We start from the raw sequence: 23,884 nt of genomic DNA, 5'->3' as shown, positions 1-23,884 counted from the left end.
CTGCAGCTACTTTGCTGATGTGTGAATAAAATAGTCTGGTAAAGCAGAGATTGAGGTGAGGCTCTCATTTATCTATTTTCACAAATGTAAGGAGGCATAGATTCAGTACTTCAAACTTGTCCATGTGCTTAACCGTGTAAGCCAGTAGTCTCCTATGGCTCTGGGGCTGGATGCAGCCCTTTGCTTGCCTTTATCTGGCCCTTGAGGCATTATTCCTACCACTGACACCAAGAATGGGGAATAATCCCTGCCACTGGCACCTACAATGGTACACTCATTTTTCCACTGACACCAATAATGGGACATAATGCCTTCCACTGACACCAACAATGGGGTACTATTCCTCCCATTGACAACAACTATTTCTCCCCCTACTACCAAAGATTGGGCATAGTTTACTCCCACAGGGCAAAGGCCAGTCTCTTTAAAGTCTGAAAACCAGTAAACTAGCCCTTTCTTCAGAACGTTTGGAGACCCCTGGTCTATGCCATGGGGACAAATGCTAACTTTTAAAAAAAACTAGTAATACATTTAAAAATTGGTTTTGCGTACAATATGCAGTCTTTCCAGAAGCTAACAAGGGTTAATGGAGATCTCTAATAACCTAGATGCATTTTAGCAATGAAGGTGCTAGCTAAGACATCTATGTTTGTCCTATTCATGTTATAGCTTCTCAAATGTATACAATTGACAGATATTACTATAAAACAATAAACACTGACCTAAAAATATATTTTGTGTCTTGCTGCTTCTACTTTGTCCTGGCATCAAGAATATGCTTTCAGTACTGCAAATGTCTTAATCCAGAGATTTAGAAATACATTTACATAAAAACATTGCTATTCACGGACTCACTTCTGTTCCTCCAGAGGTGAAGATGATGTCTCCTGGTTTTCCTCTTACCATGCTGGCAATGTGTGCCCGAGCTTTGTCTATTAGTTGTTTGGCCATACATCCTGAAATGAAATGGATACAGAAAAAGAATATCTTAGCCTCATAGTATTGCTCAGTATAAAGCTGAATCTCCAACTTGATGAACACAGTCCAGCTGCTGCTTTTGACAGTCTTTTAATCAGTTCAATGCTCAATTGTTCTGAGAGCACTTTCTTTTTGTTTTTTCAAAAAATTGATATCATTTGTGCAATAGCAATTCATTGCTGGAGGACTGGAGAGTGTTGTGGTTCACTTTCTATGGGTTAAAGCAGCATTAAACCCAAAACCAAAAAATGTATATATTGCAGCTTACCAGTCCTTAACCGTTTCAATACCGTGCAATTTTACACCTTCCTGCCCAGGCCATTTTTCAGGTTTCAGCGCTCTCACACTTTGAATGACAATTGCGCGGTCATACAACATTGTACCCAAACTAAAATGTTATCATTTTCTTCACACAACAAGAGCTTTCTTTTGGTGGTATTTAATCACCGCTGGGGTTTTTATTTTTTGCTAAATTAACAAAAAAAGACCAAAAATTTTGAAAAAAAACACGTTTTTCTTTGTTTCTGTTATAAAAGTTTACAAATAAATAATTGTTCTTCATAGATTTAGGCCGAGATGTATTCTACTACATGTCTTTGGTGAAAATAACCCAAATTAGGATGTATTATTTAGTCTGTAGGAAAGTTATAGCGTTTACAAACTATGGTATAGATCTGAAAATTGATCAATCCTGAAGTACTGACAGCCAATCTAATTTCTTGAGGTCCAAGAATGTCAGAACAGTACAGATATCCCCCAAATGACCCCTTTTTGCAGAGTAGACAGTCCGACGTACTTCATAAGAGGAATGGCGAATTTTTTGAAGTTGTATTTTTTTTTGTCATAATTTTTCGGAAAATTAAAAAAATTATTTTCACTATTTTTTTTACATACTGTCACCAGTGCAGTACAGCATCATCATATAACTGGCATGGCGGTGAACAGGGACACTGACTGGTGACAGTATGAAAAAAAAAATATATATATATATATTTTTTTTTTTTTTATTATTTTTAATTTTTTATTACATTTTTTTATTTTTTTTTAAGATTTTTCTTCATATTTTACTATGACCAAAGTAGTACAATGTTACCATAGTAACATTGTACTACTTTGGGGAAGTGATCAATATTTTTTTTTTATTACACAATTTGCTTATAGCAAAGAATTACTTTGCTATAAGCAAGCATTTATCTGAATGAAATCAATTCATTCAGGTTTTTTTTTTTGTGCTTAGCTGAGATATGGTCACAGCTAATCACATGACATGTGCATGTGATTAGCTGTGACCATTCACAGCTAGGCACTAGTATACAATGGATGGCATGAATGAAGCCATCCATTGTATACAACTGTCATGTGACCTGCTGTGATTGGTCACAGCAGGTCACATGGTACCAGCAACGGGGGGCCGGTACTCAGATCTGTCATTGGCCGTGTCCGAGGTACACGGCGGGTGACAGATCGCGCCGCTGCGAGGCTCTGCATTACCGCAAACTGCGGAATGCCGATGCACTTTTGAAGCCGCCAAACGGCCATTGGCCGGGCAACTAATGGTTAAAGAGTAACTCAACTTTTGTTGAGAAAAAAAAACATTCCCATCTGGATGATCTATGTACATTGGATGGATTTTAACAAACTTTGTTGCAGTTTCCTACCTTTTGTTATTCTGAAGAGGTGTTTGTCTGTCTGTGCCCATGTGGAAAGTAAATCTAATGACAGTGGTTTTATAATTATCAGTCAGCTGCTCCACCAGCAGGGTTCTAATTAGGAAAATTGCAGGGTCTGCATCCCTTTACATGTGATTTCCTATTGGAGGTATCTCACCAAAAATGACCTTTTTTTTTTTTTGCAGTGGATGCGCAAAATCTGACTGTTAGTGCAGACCTCTGGGAAAATTAGTGAGCCAATCACACAAGCAGGAAACTATGTTTCTGGGGGGTGTTCTGTACACCATCTGTGTGCAGAACACCTCCAGGTAACCATATTGCATTGCATTTTACAGAAAATTACAGCGTTGCAGATTGAAAAGGAAAGATAATTTTTTTATAACATTCAATTACAATATGACTTGTGTTGTAATTGTGTATATATATATATATATATATATATATATATATATATATATATATAAAAGATATATTTTTTTGCCATTTTTTTTTCCCCGAAAGTGGATTTGCCCTTTAAATATAGTGAATGCATTAGTTTTCATTTTATAGGCCTTTTTTCCTTTGTTTTCACCTGGTGATCTACCCAGTAACACACCTCCTGTATTAGAGTGCCCCCACTCTGGATTAAAGTGATTCAAAAGGCTTATTTTGTATGTAGAAAAAATAACAAATGTGTCTATACTTTCCTGCTGTGTGCAGTGGTTTTCGCAGAGCAGCCCAGATCCTCTTCTTCTTGGATCCCCCCACAGACTCTCCTGGCCCCTCCCTCTTGTCGGGTGCCCCCACAGTATGCAGTTTGCTATGGAGCCACCCGCTGCTCAGTGTATCCACTGACACATGAAGCAGCAGCTTGGCCCCACCCCCTCTCTCTTCTAATTTGGCTCACTGGCTGTGACTGACAGTAGTGGGAGCTAATGACTCTCGCTTCTGTCACAGCCAATGAGGAGAGGGAGTCCCGGACTTGCTGAGACTCCAGTGCACATTGCTGGATCAAGAGGGGGCTTAGGTGAGTATTAAGAGGAGCTGGGGGTGATGCTCCACACAAAAGGTTTTTTACCTTCATGCATAGAATGCATGAAAGTAAAAAACCTTGAGCCTTTACAACTACTTTAGGGCGAACAGGGGGCCCCTTTGGATAGCAGCAGATTAGCAGACTTAAATACACCAACAAATAGAAGCCAAACTCCAGCTCACACAAGTAGTAACATCAAACATTTTTTCTGCTTTTGGAATAAAGGTTTTACATGAATAAATAAAAATGCATCATTGTAAGCATCCCTGTCAGTAGTAAATGTTTGTCTCAACACTCTAATTGCTACATATTCAGACAGCTTGTTCTGTTGAAAAACAACAGACTTACTGGCCAGATCACTAGGTGAAAATAAAGAAAAGAAAACAAAAAAAAAAAACTAATGCAGCCATCACATCTAAGAATTGGTATGCTGCAATATCATAAATGTTTGCTTTTGTGCTTATCACCACTTTAAAATGTTTCTAAACCCTAAAACAAGGTTTACCAGTCCTTACATGTGGTGGTTGTATTAGTTTTCTTTTTCGGGCTAGGAACATTTTCAGCAAGCGCAGAAAACAAATGTCAGTCTTGCCAGAAATGCAGCATCCTTGTGAGCTGAAAAGAAGGCACAAAGAGTGTTATCTTTCTTGGATAAACTACTAATCTCATCAACCAACCATGTGATACAGATGAACAAAGACAGATATGTTTGAAGTCCAGCTTACGTGACAATCATAACTTCTTCTATAGATGTAGTGGAAGTATAAGTGTAGCCACCAAGGGACAGGAAGTGTGTTCTTTGCAGCATAAAAAAGCATAAACAAAAAAACTAATTCAGCCGCTACATCTAAGAACTGTTTAGCTGCAATATACATTTTGTTTTAGGGTTTAGATACACTTTAAGGCACCATGCCAAATAGCAGGTGGTCACAGGGTTAGCTCCCACTACATTCTGTTATTAGCAGAAGATCCTGTAGGACAATAGAGCACAGAAGTGCTTGATTAAGCTGTGATAGCCATCATCACAGGCACAGACCATGCACAGCTTATAGTACAATAAATTAGTAATCTCCAATATGAGTGAACTGCAACACAGAAATAAGCTTCTAAAAATAAATAGAAACCAGTATTAGTGACACTAACTAGTGCTGAGCTCAAAAAAATCTTTATTAAATTGCCTTCATTAAGCCACTCCCAAAATGCCTAAAGTGGTTGTAAACTCTTACAAATGACTGGCTTCAGGTGATACACAGAGATGAAACAAGTCCTCCTACATATGTTGTACCTACAGTGGGGATCGAAAGTTTGGGCACCCCAGCTAAAAATTTGTATTAATGTGCATAAAGAAGCCAAGGAAAGATAGAAAAATCTCCAAAAGGCATCAAATTACAGATTAGACATTCTTATAATATTTCAATAAAAGTTAGATTTTATTTCCATCATTTACACTTTCAAAATAACAGAAAACAAAAAAATGGCGTCTGCAAAAGTTTGGGCACCCTGCAGAGTTAATATCTTGTACTGCCCCCTTTGGCAAGTATCACAGCTTGTAAACGCTTTTTGTAGCCAGCCAAGAGTCTTTCAATTCCTGTTTGAGGTATCTTTGCCCATTCTTCCTTACAAAAGTCTTCCAGTTCTTTGAGATTTCTGGGCTGTCTGTCACGCACGGCTCTTTTAAGGTCTATCCATAGATTTTCAATTATGTTGAGGTCAGGAGATTGTGAAGGCCATGGCAAAACCTTCAGTTTACGCCTCTTGATCTAATCCCCCGTGGATTTCGAGGTGTGTTTAGGATCATTATCCATTTGTAGAAGCCATCCTCTCTTTCACTTCAGCTTTTTCACAGATGGCATCAAGTTACCATCCAAAATTTGCTGAAATTGTATTGAATCCATTTTTCCTTCTACTCGTGAGATGTTCCCTGTGCCACTGGCTGCAACACAACCCCAAAGCATGATTGATCCAACCCCATGCTTAACAGTTGGACAGAGGTTCTTTTCATTAAATTCTGTGCCCCTTCTTCTCCAAACGTACCTTTGCTCATTCCGGACAAAAAGTTCCATTTTAACCTCATCGGTCCACAGAACTTGTTTCCAAAATGCCTCAGGCTTGTCTATATGTTCATTTGCAAAGTTCAAACGATGATTTTTGTGGTGAGGACGTAGAAGAGGTGTTCTTCTGATGACTCTTCCATGAAGACCATATTTGTACAAGTATCTCTTTATAGTGGAATAGTGTACAACTCCAGTGTCTGCCAGATCTTTCTGGAGGGATCGTGCAGTCAAACGTGGGTTTTGAATTGTTTTTCTCACAATCCTGTGAGCTGTTCTGTCTGATATTTTTCTTGGTCTTCCAGATCTTGCTTTAACTTCCACTGTTCCTGATGACTGCCATTTCTTAATTACATTCCGAACATAGGATATTGACATCTGAAAATGCTTTGTTATCTTCTTATAGCCTTCTCCAGGTTTGTGAGCGTCAACTATTTTCAGTTTCAGTTTTCTAGACAACTGCTTAGAAGAACCCATGGTGCTGTTTGTTGGGGCAAGGTCAGATGAATCTGGGCATTTAAAACCTTTGAGATTGACATCACCTGGTCTTCCCAGACGATGATTGAGAACAATCCATGACACTGGCAGGTCTCAGCTTGGCAAAGGGGGCAGTGCGTGCTATAAATTCTGCAGGGTGCCCAAACTTTTACAGACGCCATTTTTTTGTTTTCTGTTATTTTGAAAGTGTAAATGATGGAAATAAAATCTAACTTTTATTGAAATATTATAAGAATGTCTAATCTGTAATTTGATGCCTTTTGGAGATTTTTCCATCTTTCCTTGGCTTCTTTATGCACATTAATACAAATTTTTAGCTGGGGTGCCCAAACTTTCGATCTCCACTGTATTTATCTGCAGTCTTATCTACACTACATATGTTCAAAGTGCTTAATTTATAAAGCTTGTCTGAGCCGTCAGAAAATAGGGGGTGGAGAGCTGGAATTACACACTGCAGAGCTTTGAGAACTGCTTGGATTGAAGGGACACACCCCCTTCATACAGCACACAGGAACAGAACAGAGGCTGTCAATCACAGACTGTGTGCCGAAGGTCCCTCCCCTGTCCCCTTTTTACCTCTTGGCGTCAGGTAAACTTGTTGGAAGTGATTCATGCTTATAGCAGAGGAACGAAGCAGCAGACAGAAATGGCACTTAGTGCTCTGGATTGAGATAATTACACACTATAGAAGGATATGCTTTGTTCCTATTTTATGTCTGACGTTTACAACTACTTAAACCACATGCTGCTTTTGTGCAGTAAATTTTCTGCGGTGGGGCAGCATGTGCAGGCTCAGTCATGTATTTAAAACAGAATTTGTACTGTATATGAATGGATGATGGAAGTCATCAGAGCTTCATCTCATTTACTAAACACTTGAGCAACTGCACTTGCAATGTGCACAGTCTATTTGCCTTTAGTAAATCAACCCCTTTTAATCCAGAAAATTAACCTTTGACCTGACCCTAGCACTTATCTATTTTAATCTAAACATTTAAAGTACCCATTAACCTTTTCACGCCAGCCGAACGCAATTGTGCAGCCTCCCGGGGTTTGGGCCTAGACACCGAGTGGCCGCACATTTGCGTTCTATTAAAAAAAACATATGTGCTGAGAGTGCACGCCCTGCACTCTCCCAGCACACGTCTGGTACTCACGGAAAGGTCCTAATCTCCTCTTTTGATCAGGACCTTTCCTGATCATGTGACCACCGTGACTGCATGTCAGGGCGGTCACATGACCCTAAACCCTGCTCCCCGACTTCTGAAACCCTTAAAGGGAGGTGCCGGTGCCAAGGGGTTAAAATAAACTGTCATTAGATAAATATATGGGCTACCTTTACTTACTTCCTACAGAAATGCTAGTTACCTGACTGTGCTGAATCTCTACCTATAAAATTGTCCCTCAGGGTCAATATATCCGATGCAGGGTTATGGACCCTGCTCTGGCTTTGATGACGTCAGGACTCTGGACCACCACAGTGTGCGGGTGCAGAAGTTGCGGGGATCAGCCTAGCTCCTTTTTTTCTCCCCTAGACATAAACAAGCAATTAACCCTTGCAGTGCAGACACAACCTCACTGCAAGGGAAAATGTTTAATTTGCCAGAAGATGGGCTTTAAACCAGCAGGCCATCATAAAAGATAAGCAACCAACAATTCCAGGAGAGGTGAACAATAGCAGCGTCTGTTTCTGGGGTTTACCCCACCCACCTACTATAATTGCATATAGTAATCATTTATTCACTATAATTATGTCATTTTTTTTGTCTGGTTTTTTTATTGCATTCCATGTAAAACACCGCACTTCTAAAGAGCTTTGACTAGCTGTGGTTTCCCTGTATAGCAGTCATGTTGCTCGGTGCTGTCAGCTAGTTCCGTGTATTTAGATGGCTTACATTTGTAAAGACAGCTGTAGACAAGCATTAACTACTTTAGCAGGATTACGTTTTAAACTTTAAAGACTTCCACTTGGTGAACTACACACGTAGCAAATGTTATTGAAGATGACGAAACACGTTAATGTGATAGGCCTAAAACACCAGGCCTGTGACCTACATTAACAATATATCAGCCTGAAAAGAAGCACAGATCAAAGCACTGATCTGAACACTGAAACACCGGAGTGCTTCCCTCATCTCTGTTAATGATTTTCCTGCCTGCTATATACATCCATTTATGATTTTTATTCAGTTCATGCTATTAAAATGGAATATTAAATCTGACTTACTACCTGTGTATAAGAGCATACCAAACCTTAGTTTGGACAGAAACAAAAACACAGCTACATGTGTGCTAGACCTATATTATACTGTCCTTTTCATTTTTGCTGGAAAAATCCAGACAAACGTAATAACAAGACTGAGCATGCACACTACAATGCTAAAGGTAATATCCAAACGTTATTTTTGTACATTTATTTTATCAGAGCTGGCATGTTAATGCAATGGCAGACACAGTCACCAACAGGCCCCTATGTAAGACCCCCCCCCCCCCCCCCCAAATTAAACTACATGTGCTGCTGGTTTTCAGATCCATTGTCAAAAAGGCAAGTTAGTCATAGCATTATTGTCAAGCTAAATGACAAATACTGACTTGGTCTACTGTAGCGTATTCCTAATTATCAGCTGCAAGGTTAATTAACATTCTCATGATAAACGGAATTTTACATTTGGGCTTAAATTCAACATTTTTTTTAGTTATTTCAAATGAATCCACTGTTGTGTTCCACTCTTTGCTGTGTTTTAAAGCAGGCCCTTGCAGGATAACTTAAGAAAACGTACCTTAAAATGAAGCCCCGGCATCAATAACAGGGCCGCATAGTAGCACATTATGACAGGCTTACCTTAAAATGAATCCCAGGCATCAATAACAGAGCCAAATAGTAGCACATTATGACATGCTTACCTTAAAATGAATCCCCGGCATCAATAACAGAGCCGAATAGTAGCACATTATGAGGGGAGGGGCAGTGACGTCACCACGCATCCACACTGAGACACGGCGAGTATTGACAGTGTGCACAGGCACACCAACAAGGCTGACCTCACCGCTGTCTGCGGTTTTATATATATACAAAGCGCAACTTTAACTTTTTACATGTGAGTGCATTACCAACGCACATTAAAGTCTTACACCCCAGATAAGACACTATGCATCTTTTTTTCTCTTATATATGTTCCAATCGAGGAGGATGTGATAAAACAGTCTGCTGAGGAAGGAAAGGATTCCGTTTATTATATTGATCTGCGGAGCAGCTTCTATTGCACACCATACCGACCATGCTATTTAAACTGCCATAGAGGAGAGTATACTGAACTTAATTACGCATTGCATTTATTGGGAGACTGATACTATATTGTATAAAGGATCTCTCCTATAGAATTTAAGATCTTCACCGGAATATTGACTAAAGAACGTATTGTGTAATAATGTCTAGATTTAATGCACTATAATGATAGATATAAGGGGTAAACATATACACGCATATGGTGCACTATTGTTTTCACAGATTATGTTTTGATGTTGCATGATTGATAGAGCACGGCACCATATATATTTTCACTGTTTATTTTTTGATGCACACCAAGTGAGGGTGAGTAAGGAAGCCGGCGATCTATTTTATTTTATATAAAGATATATGTGTGAGCACCTTCCAGTGGGTCACAAGTGATTGCACACTATTACTGGACATTATGACAGGCTTACCTTAAAATGAATCCCCGGCATCAATAACAGAGCCGAATAGTAGCACATTATGACAGGCTTACCTTAAAATGAAGCCCTGGCAGCGGTGACAGCGCCGCATACTAGCACATTATGGTAGGCTTACCTTAAAATGAAGCCCTGGCAGCAGTGACAGCGCCGCATACTAGCACATTATGGTAGGCTTACCTTAAAATGAAGCCCCGGCAGCCAGGACAGCTCCGCATACTAGCACATTATGACAGACTTACCTTAAAATGAAGCACCGGCAGCGGTGACAGCGCCGCATACTAGCATATTATGGCAGGTTAATCTTAAAATGAAGCCCTGCAGCAGTGTGTTGTCACCACTGCCAGGGCTTCCATCTTCACCTAATCTTCTTTCGGGTGTTTGATGTGCCGAGCTGCGGGGACGTCACACTGCATGCACACGGGAGTCACAGCCAGGGCAAAAAGCTCTGAATGAATGGCACCTTCCATTCAGAGCACAGTGCGCACGTGCCAGTGATGTCAACGGCTGCTACTAGATTAAATGTCTCCTAAGCGGTGCATGTTTAGAAGGTATTTACTGTACCTACAGGTAAGCTTTATTATACACTTAGCTGAAGGTGAAAATCAAAAAGCAGACTTTACTATCACTTTAACTTTTATTTTCCTACTGAATGAGCTTGTTTCCTGAGCAATGATCCCACCTTTCCAGTTTTAGGGAGTCTTCTTTTCTTTGCAAGGCCCCTTCTGTTTGTATTCATGTAGTGGCAATTCTGCTCTACAACCAGCCAGAGCACACTTTGTACATCACTGCACACACAGCCCTGCAGAAAGCCACTGACTTGCTTCGTACTCCGAGCAAATTGAGAGACAGCAGCTTCCACCTGCGCTGTCCCTTGGTTGCCAGATACCCACTGAGCATGCTCCCCAACAAGAACTTTGGGGGAAGTGCTTCTAAGGGACCAGGAGCCAGTGGCAGCATACAGTAAATACTGTTAGGTGTGTATTTATTAAACATTCATCCCGCAAAACTTTATGTATGTTCATTCTGTCTGGCAAAATTGAATGTTACTAGGCTATTTTTTTCTCCGGGGCAGATGTTTTTTCATTCAAAAGAATAGATTGAATCAGGAAAATACCACATTATAGCCACTAGATACAGCTGACCATCATAGTAAGTATTTCCCATGATCATCAGCTCCATCTAGTGGACATAATGCAGTATTTTCCCAATTAATTCTGTTTTTATGTATGAAGAATATCCAGCCCAGAGGGAAGAAAACTTGGTAACATTTAATTTTGCTGGCATTCACACAGAACACACATACATGCAGTTTTATAGGATGAATAGCTCTGCTTTTTTTTTTTTTTTTAATAAACCTCTAAGTGTTTGTACCCCTGTGTACATTAAATAATGTGATGAGGAATATTTACCAAAGTGCCTAGAGTATGCTTTTTTTAAAATTGCGATTATAAACCACTTCAAAAAGAAGAATTCCGTTCACAAGTGGGTTAAACAAACTGATTTTTATATTTGTGTACTAAAAGGACTATCACTCAAGCTGTATTACATCTAGGTTATGTAGAGTGATTGTGTGTGTTCAGAATATACCACAAGCCATTGATGTGTTCAGCCCCATGCACATTGGATGGTCAGCCCCGGGTTCTGACGTTAAGCTGCATGTGGAGGGCATAGGTGCACCGTTCAGCTCTGCTACCAGCAGCCCAATAATCCTCATGAGTATGCACCCAGGAAAGAATGTTCATAGTGCAGACTTCTTTTGTTCTGGGCAATCCTGCCTAGGTGCATACTATCCTAAACATTTGTACCACTAGGTGCACCAACCAGCCACCACAGCTGTCAGCCTCTCATAAAGTTTGAAGGGTTTTCCGCAAAGGGGCTGGATGGTGTACATATAACCTCTACTTGTAGATAAACATCAGAACCCAATGCTGCAGGCCTAAATGTACAGTGTACATGGGCCATAAGCAAAATGGTGGTAGGTCCATTGCATGTGTCCACCAGTCTTACCTGCACTGTAGCTGCTGCTGGGATTTCCCCAGGCCTCTTGCAGAGCTTCTGTCACTGCCTTGACCACTTCTGCAGACGGAGGAGTGGTTGCATTGTAGTCCAAGTAGATCCTCCTGTAGAAAACAAGGAACAAAGCAAAATAACAGAGAGGAAAATTAAATAGAATCAATAGTTAAAAGACTTAACTGACACCTTGCAGAGCTATGGTTCAGGGTTGGTGTCTGCAGTGTGGTGATGTCCAATATTAGTAGGGGTCAGGATAGTGGCACAAGGTTCGCAAAATTGTTGTCTTTTAAAGAAAGTTCTTGTTCTACCTATGCAGAGTAGTCATATAGCATAGCAGTGAGGGTGAGATCACAAGAGGACATACATTTGTATATATCTTCTGGCATGTACTGTAGTACATATATGTGTTTTTTAATGTGCGTTTTGCTTTAAGATAATAAAACATAGAAACTAAGAAAAAACATAGCAAAAGAGTGTTTATCTACAGTACGAGTCCCTTTCCTCAGAGCTGACCGGCCTCTTAGACTAGTACAGATGTGTAGTGGATGAGTGGGACCGATGCTTGGAACAGCGTTGCTGCTAAACATTTTGTCAAATGGTCAGCCATTTGACCGCACTGACAGTTGGAACACCTTTGCTTGCCGTTGTGGCCATCTTCTTAAAGCAAAAGCTTAATATACATGCTTCGTCTGTGAGTATGTTTTTGTCTTTTATACCTTTGAATTAACCTTGGATAATGCACTAGGTGTGTGCGCCACCTGTTTATTCTTTATCTAGTGGCTGATCTCCCCGTCTGAGGAGGGCTGCACCCCTGAAGCATCTTCTTCTGGTTATCTCTGTCCTGGTTCCCTTGGCTTCCCTTTGACTGTCCATTTCCTGAAGTGATGGAGAGTACATACGCTTCTCAGCCTTATGGCTAAGATCAAGTGTAGGATCTGTTCTTATCAGTGTCCAATGGGGGTGCTCCGCCATCATTCTTGCTTAGCGAGGATGTTTGGCTGTATAGCACCCCTGCTGGAAGGATGGGGGCTCTGATGGTTAATACAGGCTGGAACAGAGAATGAGGTGCCAACAGGCAGTTGGGGCCCGGGAGTAATTCCCCCAGGAACACCAGAGGGGCCCAGTTCCTCCTGGTTTGAACGGATCTACCTTGTCTGGCCAGGGGCCAGGGAGGCAGAAAGTCCGCGGAACAGTGCCCCCTGAGTGGTCGCCTCAGGGGTGCTCCTAGTAGCACATGGGGATGGGATCCCAAGTGTGAAACGTGCACATGGTCACTGCTCCAAAACACTTTATCTGCACTGCGCCTTTTAGGGCTAGGCCTTTTGGCTAAGTCCAGGGCAATTTTTATGCTACAGGCCTAGCCAGTGCACAATTGCACGGCCACTTTTTTTATTTCTGCTTACTTATTTGGTTATTTTTTCTCCCACGTTTTCACTTTTCACTTATGTGTGTGTTTTTTTTCTCTCGGATGGTAGGGTGTGGGTCCTCGGGCCTACCCTGAAGTCTAGGGGGAGGATGTGTGGCCTTTTGGTTTCTTCCTCTGTCCCTGGGGGGGGTCTCTCTTTGGGAGAGCCCCCTGACCTAGTACTTGGTGGCTGGCTTCGGCTAGCCACAAGGAAAGGGGTCCGCCAGGCCTTTTGGCTAGGCGGACCATGTGGAAACCTTAGGCCCTGTCAGGAGCCTCGTGCCCCCGGGGGATCAGGGTAGAGGTCCTACCCCTTCAGGGGTTTGACAAAGCACACCCCTAAGTACACTTTTTTGTGTTGGTTTTGCACTAGCACGTTTTTTGTTCGCTTACGGGTTTTTCGTTTTTTGCACTTCCACGGACACGAAAAAGATGGAGAGTACATACGATATCCGGTACAGTATGAGTCCCCTCACACAACGAAAAATGGCTTATTCAAAGCTGAAGTGTGGCCATAAACTGTTTAAGTATATTTGCACAGTAAAATAAGTTCCCTCTAATTAAATCTGTCCCATCTCTGACTGCTGTAGAGTTTGCTATAACTTTTACTTTAATTCAGTTCGCAATGTCCTGTCAGCACAGAACTTCCAGTGCCAAGACTTATAGTTCTGGTGGTAGTACAGATATCAGAGGAGGTCATTTGCCCTTCAACTCCTTCATTCAGAAAAAGACTCCCTACTCCCATCACAGAGCTCCTTGCATTCAGCAAAAAGAATGCAAGAGTTTTTACGAATGGAGGAGGTGCTGAGCAAGTGACTGTAACAGAGGTCAGAAATATTGGGTTTTTCTCTTTTGTTTTCTGAAATTGACAATCTATAATCTGGATGCAGTGTGTAATGAAGTGAACTTATCTGCACATAATTTGGTTTGTGAGTTCCTCACAGAGGGTAGGGATGAGGCTGCACTATAGGAAGCGCATAAATTATTGTAACCTGTACTAGGATAGAGCCAGACACCTCGGCACAGCCAGTATTTTGAGCTGAGGTCTCTGGCTCAATTCAAAGTACCAGATAACACAGAAGGGTGTCAGACTGTTCAGAGTTTACTCCAGCAAGGGACAGAGGAGCTCATGGCTGCAGGTCTCACTAGAGAAGACTAAAAAATGCATTGAACTGCTAAGATAGACTTTGCTTTCTGCACTGCTGAGACTTGTAGTTCTGTGTGGCTTTCTGGACACTGATCCAGTATTCCCAACGCACACGTTCCTGCAAATGACTATTCAGTATTGATGGGTGCTGCAGTGACCACGTGCTGGGAACCGCAGACAATCCAAGTGAAAGAATGTCAGCAGCACACCATGGATTCCTCAGATGGGTCCAAAGCTTTATTTCGTGTTACATGGTGGTCAATGTAAATCCCCCCTTACATCATTTTGATATTTCTTTTTTTTTAGGGAGGGGGGCTGTCAGATAGACTGTACTGGACCATGTGATATCTAACCTGTGACCCTGGACTTAACCTCTCTCTGTTTACCTTTACATACTCCTTATGCTCACCTTTGCACACTAAGTCAACCCCCCCCCCCCTCACTTATTTTTGTGTCCTATATGGTGATCCCTCCACTGTGTACCTCTGCTTGATGACTGATTATATACTGATTAGAAACAACTGTGGTAAGTTTCAGCAGCATTTTCACAGTACTTTTGCTTTTGTTGCAGATTATGTACTCGAATATGCCCCTCTCATGTTTAGTTTGTGATATAGGTTGTACTTTGCTCAGAGAGGGGGCAGTGCTGAGGCCAGGGTGCACGAAGACCTCTGTCTAAAAATGTTAGCTGCGTGCAAGTCTTTTCTTCTCAGGATTGACTCAAAATATTAAAGCAAAAAGGTTAGTGTGTTAGTCAACATGGCTGCCTTTATGTTTCCATTAATTAAAAGTGTTAACTAGCCAGGCAGTTATGCATACACTAACTAAATATTCATAGCAAGGGACTATGAATTTCCTTTTAAAAATATTTAGAGAGCACCTCTCACCTTGTCTATTCAAGAAAAGTGACAGATTCTCTTTTAAGAACCCGCACCCGCTGATACTCATCTTACCCATGACTCCCAACACTGTAAATGCACAATGCTACAGGATATGAGGGAGTATGTGACCTCCTCCCAGAATGCAGTGCTTGGGCCTGAGTAGTCAATTACCAGATCCAAACAATGTCACCTGGCAGAGAAGGTAAAGTATATGTAAACTCTCACCTTGTAAAACATTCAGTTTAAAAGAGAAATGAAGGGCAAAACATGTGTGTATAGATATAATATAATAAACATTATAAAAACCCTTCTCCCTTTTTATCCCTCGATTCTCAGTGTGGTCAATTTTTAATAGGACAGCAGAGGAACTGGCAGGAACACCAGGGATTTCACACAAAGGAAGCATTACAAAGAGAACAGGATACTTTTTCACTCAAATACATGGTACAGCAGGAACAGATCAGGAATATGAAATGTTGGGTATATATACTCTTTAACATCTATGTACAGCCAAAACGTCTTCCTATTTTGTATAGAGTAGTGAATGGTTAGCATCTATATTCGGTTTTTACAGCTATCCAAGGCACGGTTAGAGGAATTTACCCTCACTTCCTGTCCTGCTGACGTTTTAACAGAAAGGAAGTGAGGGTAAATCTCCAACAGCAGGACTGACAGAAAAATAAATGTTCAGAGAAATAAATAAACTCAGTAAAGTAAGGGAAGAGTGGCTGTAAGATTTTTAATTTTGTCTATGCCCCTAATGCAGATTTTCCCTCACTTCCTGTCTGGTGAAGCTATTGTCACTGGGACAGAAAGTGGGGGGACATCTCTCTAATGAGCCACAGATATCAGTTAAATCAAACAGGGGGTCTAAACCTTCGGTACTTTACCCAAAATTTGAAGAAAAAAAAAAAAGGTTCTGGCTTGATATAAAACAAAAACAACAAAAAACACGCTGTGAATACCTCCCAAACATACTCCCAGTACTTATATTTAGCCAGCCGCCAATAATATATACATCCCAGTGCATATAAATACCATATATAAATGTATCAGTGCTAGCTCATGACAACCATCACACTCACAAATTTATCAACTTATTATTCATTTAAGCACTAGATCACGGCAATTTTGTGAATGTGATGGTAGACATAAGCTAGCACTGAAACATATGTATATGGAATCTGACTGGACATACACTTTAACCCCGTTTGAACTTCCACACCATCTGACACGGACTTTAACCCCTTAATGCTAGTTCTTCCCAGCTCTTTAAGAGGTTTCTGATGCCGAAAGGCGGGGTTTCTGATCATGTGACCACCGTGATTGGCTGTCACAGCGGTCACATCATTGAGAGCTTTCCGTTAGCCGTTGGTAACCTTGTGGGAGCACGCAGGGTGTGCGCTCTCGGCACAGCTCTATTTACATTCTGGTATACATACAGTGGGGATCGAAAGTTTGGGCACCCCAGCTACAAATTTGTATTAATGTGCATAAAGAAGCCAAGGAAAGATGGAAAAATCTCCAAAAGGCATCAAATTACAGATTAGACATTCTTATAATATGTCAACAAAAGTTAGATTTTATTTCCATCATTTACACTTTCAAAATAACAGAAAACAACAAAATGGCATCTGCAAAAGTTTGGGCACCCTGCAGAGTTAATATCTTGTACTGGCCCCTTTAGCAAGTATCACAGCTTGTAAACTCTTTTTGTAGACAGCCAAGAGTCTTTCAATTCTTGTTTGAGGTATCTTTGTCCATTCTTCCTTACAAAAGTCTTCCAGTTCTTTGAGATTTCTGGGCTGTCTGTCACGCACGGCTCTTTTAAGGTCTATCCATAGATTTTCAATTATGTCGAGGTCAGGAGATTGTGAAGGCCATGGCAAAACCTTCAGTTTACGCCTCTTGATGTAATCCCCGTGGATTTCGAGGTGTGTTTAGGATCATTATCCATTTGTAGAAGTCATCCTCTCTTTAACTTCAGCTTTTTCACAGATGGCATCAAGTTACCATCCAAAATTTGCTGAAATTTTATTGAATCCATTTTTCCTTCTACTCGTGAGATGTTCCCTGTGCCACTGGCTGCAACACAACCCCAAAGCATGATTAATCCAACCCCATGCTTAACAGTTGGACAGAGGTTCTTTTCATTCAATTCTGTGCCCCTTCTTCTCCAAAAGTACCTTTGCTCATTCCGGCCAAAATGTTCAATTTTAACCTCATCGGTCCACAGAACTTGTTCCAGAATGCATCAGGCTTGTCTATATGTTCATTTGCAAAGTTCAAACAATGATTTTTGTGGTGAGGACGTAGAAGAGGTTTTCTTCTGATGACTCTTCCATGAAGACCATATTTGTACAAGTATCTCTTTATAGTGGAATAGTGTACCACAACTCCAGTGTCTGCCAGATCTTTCTGGAGGGATCGTGCAGTCAAACGTGGGTTTTGAATTGTTTTTCTCACAATCCTGCGAGCTGTTCTGTCTGATATTTTTCTTGGTCTTCCAGATCTTGCTTTAACTTCCACTGTTCCTGATGACTGCCATTTCTTAATTACATTCCGAACAGAGGATATTGACATCTGAAAACACTTTGCTATCTTCTTATAGCCTTCTCCAGCTTTGTGAGCGTCAACTATTTTCAGTTTCAGTTTTCTAGACAACTGCTTAGAAGAACCCATGGTGCTGATTGTTGGGGCAAGGTCAGATGAGTCTGGGCATTTAAAACCTTTGAGATTGACATCACCTGGTCTTCCCAGACGATGATTGAGAACAATCCATGACACTGGCAGGTCTCAGCTTGGCAAAGGGAGCAGTGCATGCTATAAATTCTGCAGGGTGCCCAAACTTTTGCAGACGCCATTTTTTCATTTTCTGTTATTTTGAAAGTGTAAATGATGGAAATAAAATCTAACTTTTTTGACATATCATAAGAATGTCTAATCTGTAATTTGATGCCTTTTGGAGATTTTTCCATCTTTCCTTGGCTTCTTTATGCACATTAATACAAATTTTTAGCTGGGGTACCCACACTTTCGATCCCCACTGTATATGGAGCCTCTCAGTGTTAAGGCCCACCTGCCGAGAGGCCGCATATATGCGTATGACAGGCGTCAAGAGGTTAAACAGGGTTAGGGACCAGCAATCTGAAGAACAGAGCAATGAGGGAGTGGTTGAAAGGTATCAGTAGGTGGGGGGGGGGGGGGGGGCAGACACTTAAACAATAACAGCTTGTCCCTCTAATGGTGGTCATATATGCTTCAATAAATGATCGATTATTTTTTTTTTATAACGCCCTGGAGGAGGGACGAAACACGTCAGACAGACGTACTTCCAGTTTCCTATGTTGAGCGTCTGACATCATAATTATTTTTGATTCGTTTCATGTTTTGCGCTGTTACATTGTTTCACTGATTTTTTTATTTTTAGCAATCATTTTGATTCTTATCAAGGCACAGCAGCATTCACGTTCAAATTTTTCACATAGTTCTTGTGGCGCAGGTTGTTTTTGTTTTAGTGTTGATTAATTTTCTGATTGATCTCTTACAATCAGAAAATTAATCTACAGTCAACAACACATTTGATTGATATGCCACACATGAGGGAGTGGATTTCGAATAATAGGTAAAATCATATGACCACTTTGACGAAAGCAAGATCGCTGCCACCAATATGTGACGATCCCACGATCGCTGTCACCAATATGTGATGAACATGGCGTCAGACCCCAGCCCTTCTCACCAAACTCGTGACCGAAGGACTAGCCAATCTAAAACTGCGATGTCACGTGCGTAACAATGCCACACCCAGCTGCACGCTGCACAACGATTTTCCAGCTAATTGGACCACAATCTATGTACCGGCAGCCTGAGCAATTGTTACTGGGTCAGGTTAATAACGCAATTAACCCTTCACACTGCCACCACCTCCTTTTTGTACAGAGAAAGAGGAAACTCGGCGATATCAATTATAACACTATAATGGTTGAGATAATCGTCTGTATAACACGGTCACCGCAGGCCGGTTATACAGAGGGTTAAACAAACAGTAGCGCTCTTTTTAGAGGCGGGAATTCGTAAATTGTAATTAAGAGCTATAGAAACAGTTCAACACTTTCAGAAGGAAAGATTTATTACTAAAAGGTCAAACAGGGTGCAATAAAAATATTTACAGAAAAAAGATGTAACCAATATATATATAAATATACAGAGAACAGCACAGCAAAAAGGTAACAGAAGGAGGTTAAAGGGTTAAAGTACTTGCCAATCAGCCTTGGGTTTGCAGATCAAGTTTCAGAGCGAAAGGGTACGGGTCTCCCCAGGTGGTTCTGATGTTAAAATGGGAGACTTCTTCAACTTAACTTTTCTTAGGCCTGAGAACCCAATTTGTAGTTTCCCAGCAGGGGGTGTCTCTGAAGTCAAGGACCAATACCCCGTTTAGGAAGGGATTGTCTGGGCGTAGGCCTAAACTAGAGCCAAAATCTCCTGTAGTTCATATTTTGGCTCATAACTTCCCATATGCATAAGTGACACTCCACCTGCGAGTAGATTATTATGCGGACACGTCTGAGGATTGATTAGATATTAAATATGAAATTCTACACTGAATGGTTCACGAGATCTACTTTTCTGCTTTCCTATGTATTCCAACCACGGAGAGTGACCTATCAAAATGTTCGTCTCCTCTTGGCCAATCTGACGATATGCCTGGTTTTTATGTAAGTCTCCCATATTCCAAGATAGGAGACATGGGGAAAAAATGGATTTTTAAAAAGGTTATCTGGTTCAATGTCTTTTGAACTCCTGGGAAGGCTGCATTATCTTTTTACGAGGTGTTAAATGGCACAGGTTCTTGGACAGTGAGGCCCCAGCTCCCTTGGGGATTTTATAGCTCCTAGCCCCCTGCTGGACCTGGCCTCCTGTGACACTCCTAACACACACACACACTGGCCAAATGTCACTGTGCCTCTCAGAGAGGAAGGGGGAGAATGAGGGGGAAATATGTTTGTCAGGATGGTTAACCCCTTTGCCAAGATGGAGGCTGAAGCCAAAGTGGTTGAACCGCGTCCATCTCTGAGTGTACGCCTGCCACAATCACAACTTACAATCAAACTTATGACTGTAAGTTATCAATCACATCTCTGTTTCAAACATGTAATCTAATGATCTGATCAATTGAAATATGATTTTATTCATGAACAAAGTATCTCAGTGCTGCCAATTGCTGCAAAACCATTATTACATTTCTGCTCTGGTAGATTAACTTAGTTTGATCATATGTAATTGAAATAGAATCTAAATCAATCAGATGGAAAGATATGGTGATTTGTTTTTTTGCAGATTTGATCATTTTGATTGAATTACTGATCAACTGAATAAAAAAATTGAACCATGTATAGCCATCATAGTGTGTATTGCTCACCTCTTGGAGTGGTTTTCTGTGTCCTCCTGGTGCTTTTTGTCATCAATGTCTGCCATGATGTTGAAACTGTTATAGAGGAAACACTGAACAATTACTAATAAACATCACACTCTGGCTTCTACATTGGAACTTGTTAGGTGCCGGAATTACCGAATCTCTGCTGGGAGGCTAAGCAGCTATAGAAAACCGCAAAACATGCCAAGCTGAACACACATGGGACTGTTATGACAGAAAGGTAGCGCAAGATCTTTAATAATGGTAACATACACACTCCACTGTAAAGGAGTATGAGCCATTCTGACCTAAGCGCCTGCCTAGACCTTTGACCACATGAATGGCAAACTGTGGGATGCCAGGGCAGTATTTTTCACAGGTTTGGTTCCCTTTCTAATAGAGTGGGGTGGCATGGTAGCCAAAGGTCAGTATCTAAATCTAATTATGCTTTTATAAAACCCTACATGATCAGGCACTGATGGGAACAGCCATTTCCTGACTTTAGTTCCAAAGCATTAATTTAGCATCACCTCTCTAAAACTAGTATGAGCCAAAGGACACTGGTGTCTTGCTTTGCCACTGACTCCCTACTACAGAAGGTTGCACTGATAAAAATAAAGTTTTTTTTCTTTTTTTTCCCTAAGTTAGTCCTCCAACAATACTAAAAAACAAAAAAGGCAGTTAAAGCTACAATAATCACCATTTCAGTGCGGCCCCTGCAGTAATCCTTTTCACCACAGTTTTCGGCATTGAAGGACAACCAGCATCACTAAGCACAAAAGACTGAGGACATCAAGGTGTCCTGGGCTCACACCCTGAGGGGGCATGACTATGGTATTCTTCATCCACAGTGTAATGATGTAGAGAGTGGCACTGTGTCATTCACTCAGCTTCACGCTGTGCAGTGCCGAAGACTGACCACCGCTGCAGGTCAGGCGAGGAGGAGGACACAGCTTATTATTTGATCAGTCAAAAGACATCTGTAAAGGTAAGTATTTCCATTTTTTTTTAAATGAGGTGTCAGTTGTGGGGAGAGCCAAGAGCCCAAAGTCAATATTCAATATAACACTGCAATTAATCGTGGGTGTTTGACGCTAACACAATAATGACCTGTTTGTTGGTTCTTGAGTATTAATGAGAAAGGGGATATTATTAGTTTTTTTTTTCTTTAAGGGGGGGTGTGTATAAATGTGTAACTGTCTGTACAGTGTTAGACACCTACATTTTATATATGTATATATATTGTCCTGCAGTTTACCAATTTTTAGATGTGATGGCTGCATTAGTTTTCCTTTTTATGCTGTCTTCTATTTTCGGCCAGTAAGTCTGTTGTTTTTCAGGAGCTTAAGCACTATAACATAATGTATCAGTTTATATGAATAAGACCATTCAACACTGACAGAGGTGCTTACAAGTTCAGCTTTTATTTATTCATATAAAACCTTTAACCCAAAAGGAAAAACTGTTTGCTCTAACTGACTGTAAAGTGTGAGCTAGAGTTTGGCTTCAATTTGTTATTGTATTCAAATCTGCTAATACATTTAATGCTCCTCCCCTTCACCCTAGACAGTGTTACTGTTGGTGGTGTCCTGTGCTCATTCCTCCAAAGTGGTGTCTCCCTAATACTGGCAGTGTGCTACTGGCCAGGTCATCAGGGGAAAAAAACCCAAAAAAAGAAAACTGATGTAGCCACCACATCTAAGGATTGGTAAGCTGCAATATAATACAATTTTGGTTTTGGGTTTATTACCACTTTAAAGCTGAACTCCATATTTTGTTCCACTTTACATAGTTTGTTTGGGCTAAGCTGGCAATGAACCATGTCCCTCACTAATATGTGAGGCTGCTGCATGTGCTATATAAACTGAATGTAGCGGAGGCTACATACAACATACAGCACTGTGTTGCAGCCCAAGCCGAGACCTTCCTGTATCATACTCAGAACACAATAGAGTCTCCCGGAGCAGCACTCAGCCATTCAGAGAAAGCAATGTATTCTATCAATGAAAACAAAGCTTCCTCTAATTGGCCAAGTCAGAGGTTGTGACATCATTAGCCTGACTCTCTGACTTGATTGACAGAATACATTGCTTTCTCTGAATGGCTGAGAGTCACTCCAGCCGACTCTATTGTGTTCCGGGTCTGAGACGGGAAGATCTTGGGTTAGACTGAAACACAGTACTGTATATAGCCTGCGCTGCATACAGTTTCAACAGCACATACAGCGGCCTCACATGTTAGTGAGGGACATAGTTCATTTGGGTCAGCTTGGCCCAAACTATGTAAAGTGGAACAAAAGATGGAATTAAGTTTTAAAATAATAAAAATTATACTTACCATGTGCAATGTGGCCCTGGTCCTCCTCTTCTCTGCTCCAATTTCTCCCCAGTGCTCATGGTTCCCCCTCTTATGCGTGCCCCCCCCCCCCCCCCCCCCCCCATAGGAATCTGCATGTGAGGTTGCTCCCAACCTATCTCTGTGAGCAGAGAGAGAAGAGAGAGTGGCTTCAGATGTTAGCAGCACTGGATCGAAAGAGGATCCAGGTAAGTATTTAAAGGGGCTGTGGGGGGAGCTGATCATGGAAGGATTTTTGTTACATTAATGAAGGGAATGCATTATGCCTTTACAACCACTTTATTGTGGTGCATAAAACATTAAAGTGTACATATAGCAGTTAGCACATTCCTCTCTTGTGTGATATATTTATTGTCTGATGGTATCAAATAAAGGGACATAAATGCAGATGAGGGGAACAACACAGAAGGGACAGGGGATCCTCCAGCTACTGCTCAGCTCGATGATCGCAGTGATGTACTACACTGTGGTGCCCACTAGGTGGCGCCGTAAGCCTGCTTACAACTGCTCTTCCCAAGGCGGCAATCACCTGCAATCCTGCACCGACCTATTATAGGCGCAGCGCTGCTGTCTCTGGGCTGGGTATCATACAGGCGGGTGACTGGAGACCAGCAAAAGCCCCTGCCTGAATCACATTCCTCTCCTATCTCACTTACATGTTCACACGGAGGAGGTCAGAAGGGAAAAGACCATAGAGAAGGAGGAGGAGACTCAAGGCAACTACGGCAAACCAGAGTGTACAGA

At 41.3% G+C, this 23,884-nt stretch overlaps 1 protein-coding gene and 1 pseudogene across 1 annotated transcript in view; one reads left to right on the top strand and one right to left on the bottom strand.

Annotated features, from left to right (window-relative positions):
• Window positions 1–23,884, bottom strand: part of SCLY (selenocysteine lyase) — a 61,557-nt gene extending 37,673 nt beyond the window's left edge. The window contains exons 1-4 of the mRNA XM_089672325.1: window positions 23,797–23,884; window positions 20,792–20,857; window positions 11,931–12,043; window positions 856–956 (exon numbers count right to left, since the gene is read on the bottom strand). Coding sequence (XP_089528451.1) covers window positions 856–956; window positions 11,931–12,043; window positions 20,792–20,847 — 270 coding nt within the window. The 5' untranslated portion in view covers window positions 20,848–20,857; window positions 23,797–23,884. The remainder of the gene's footprint in view (window positions 1–855; window positions 957–11,930; window positions 12,044–20,791; window positions 20,858–23,796) is intronic.
• Window positions 12,833–12,950, top strand: LOC149466491 (U2 spliceosomal RNA; annotated as a pseudogene).

The sequence above is a fragment of the Staurois parvus genome, unplaced genomic scaffold (assembly GCF_062004578.1).
Source record: "Staurois parvus isolate SC_StPar_1 unplaced genomic scaffold, SC_StPar_1.0 ptg000126l, whole genome shotgun sequence".
NCBI lineage: Eukaryota > Metazoa > Chordata > Amphibia > Anura > Ranidae > Staurois > Staurois parvus.
This window is presented reverse-complemented; position numbering and strand designations above follow the sequence as displayed.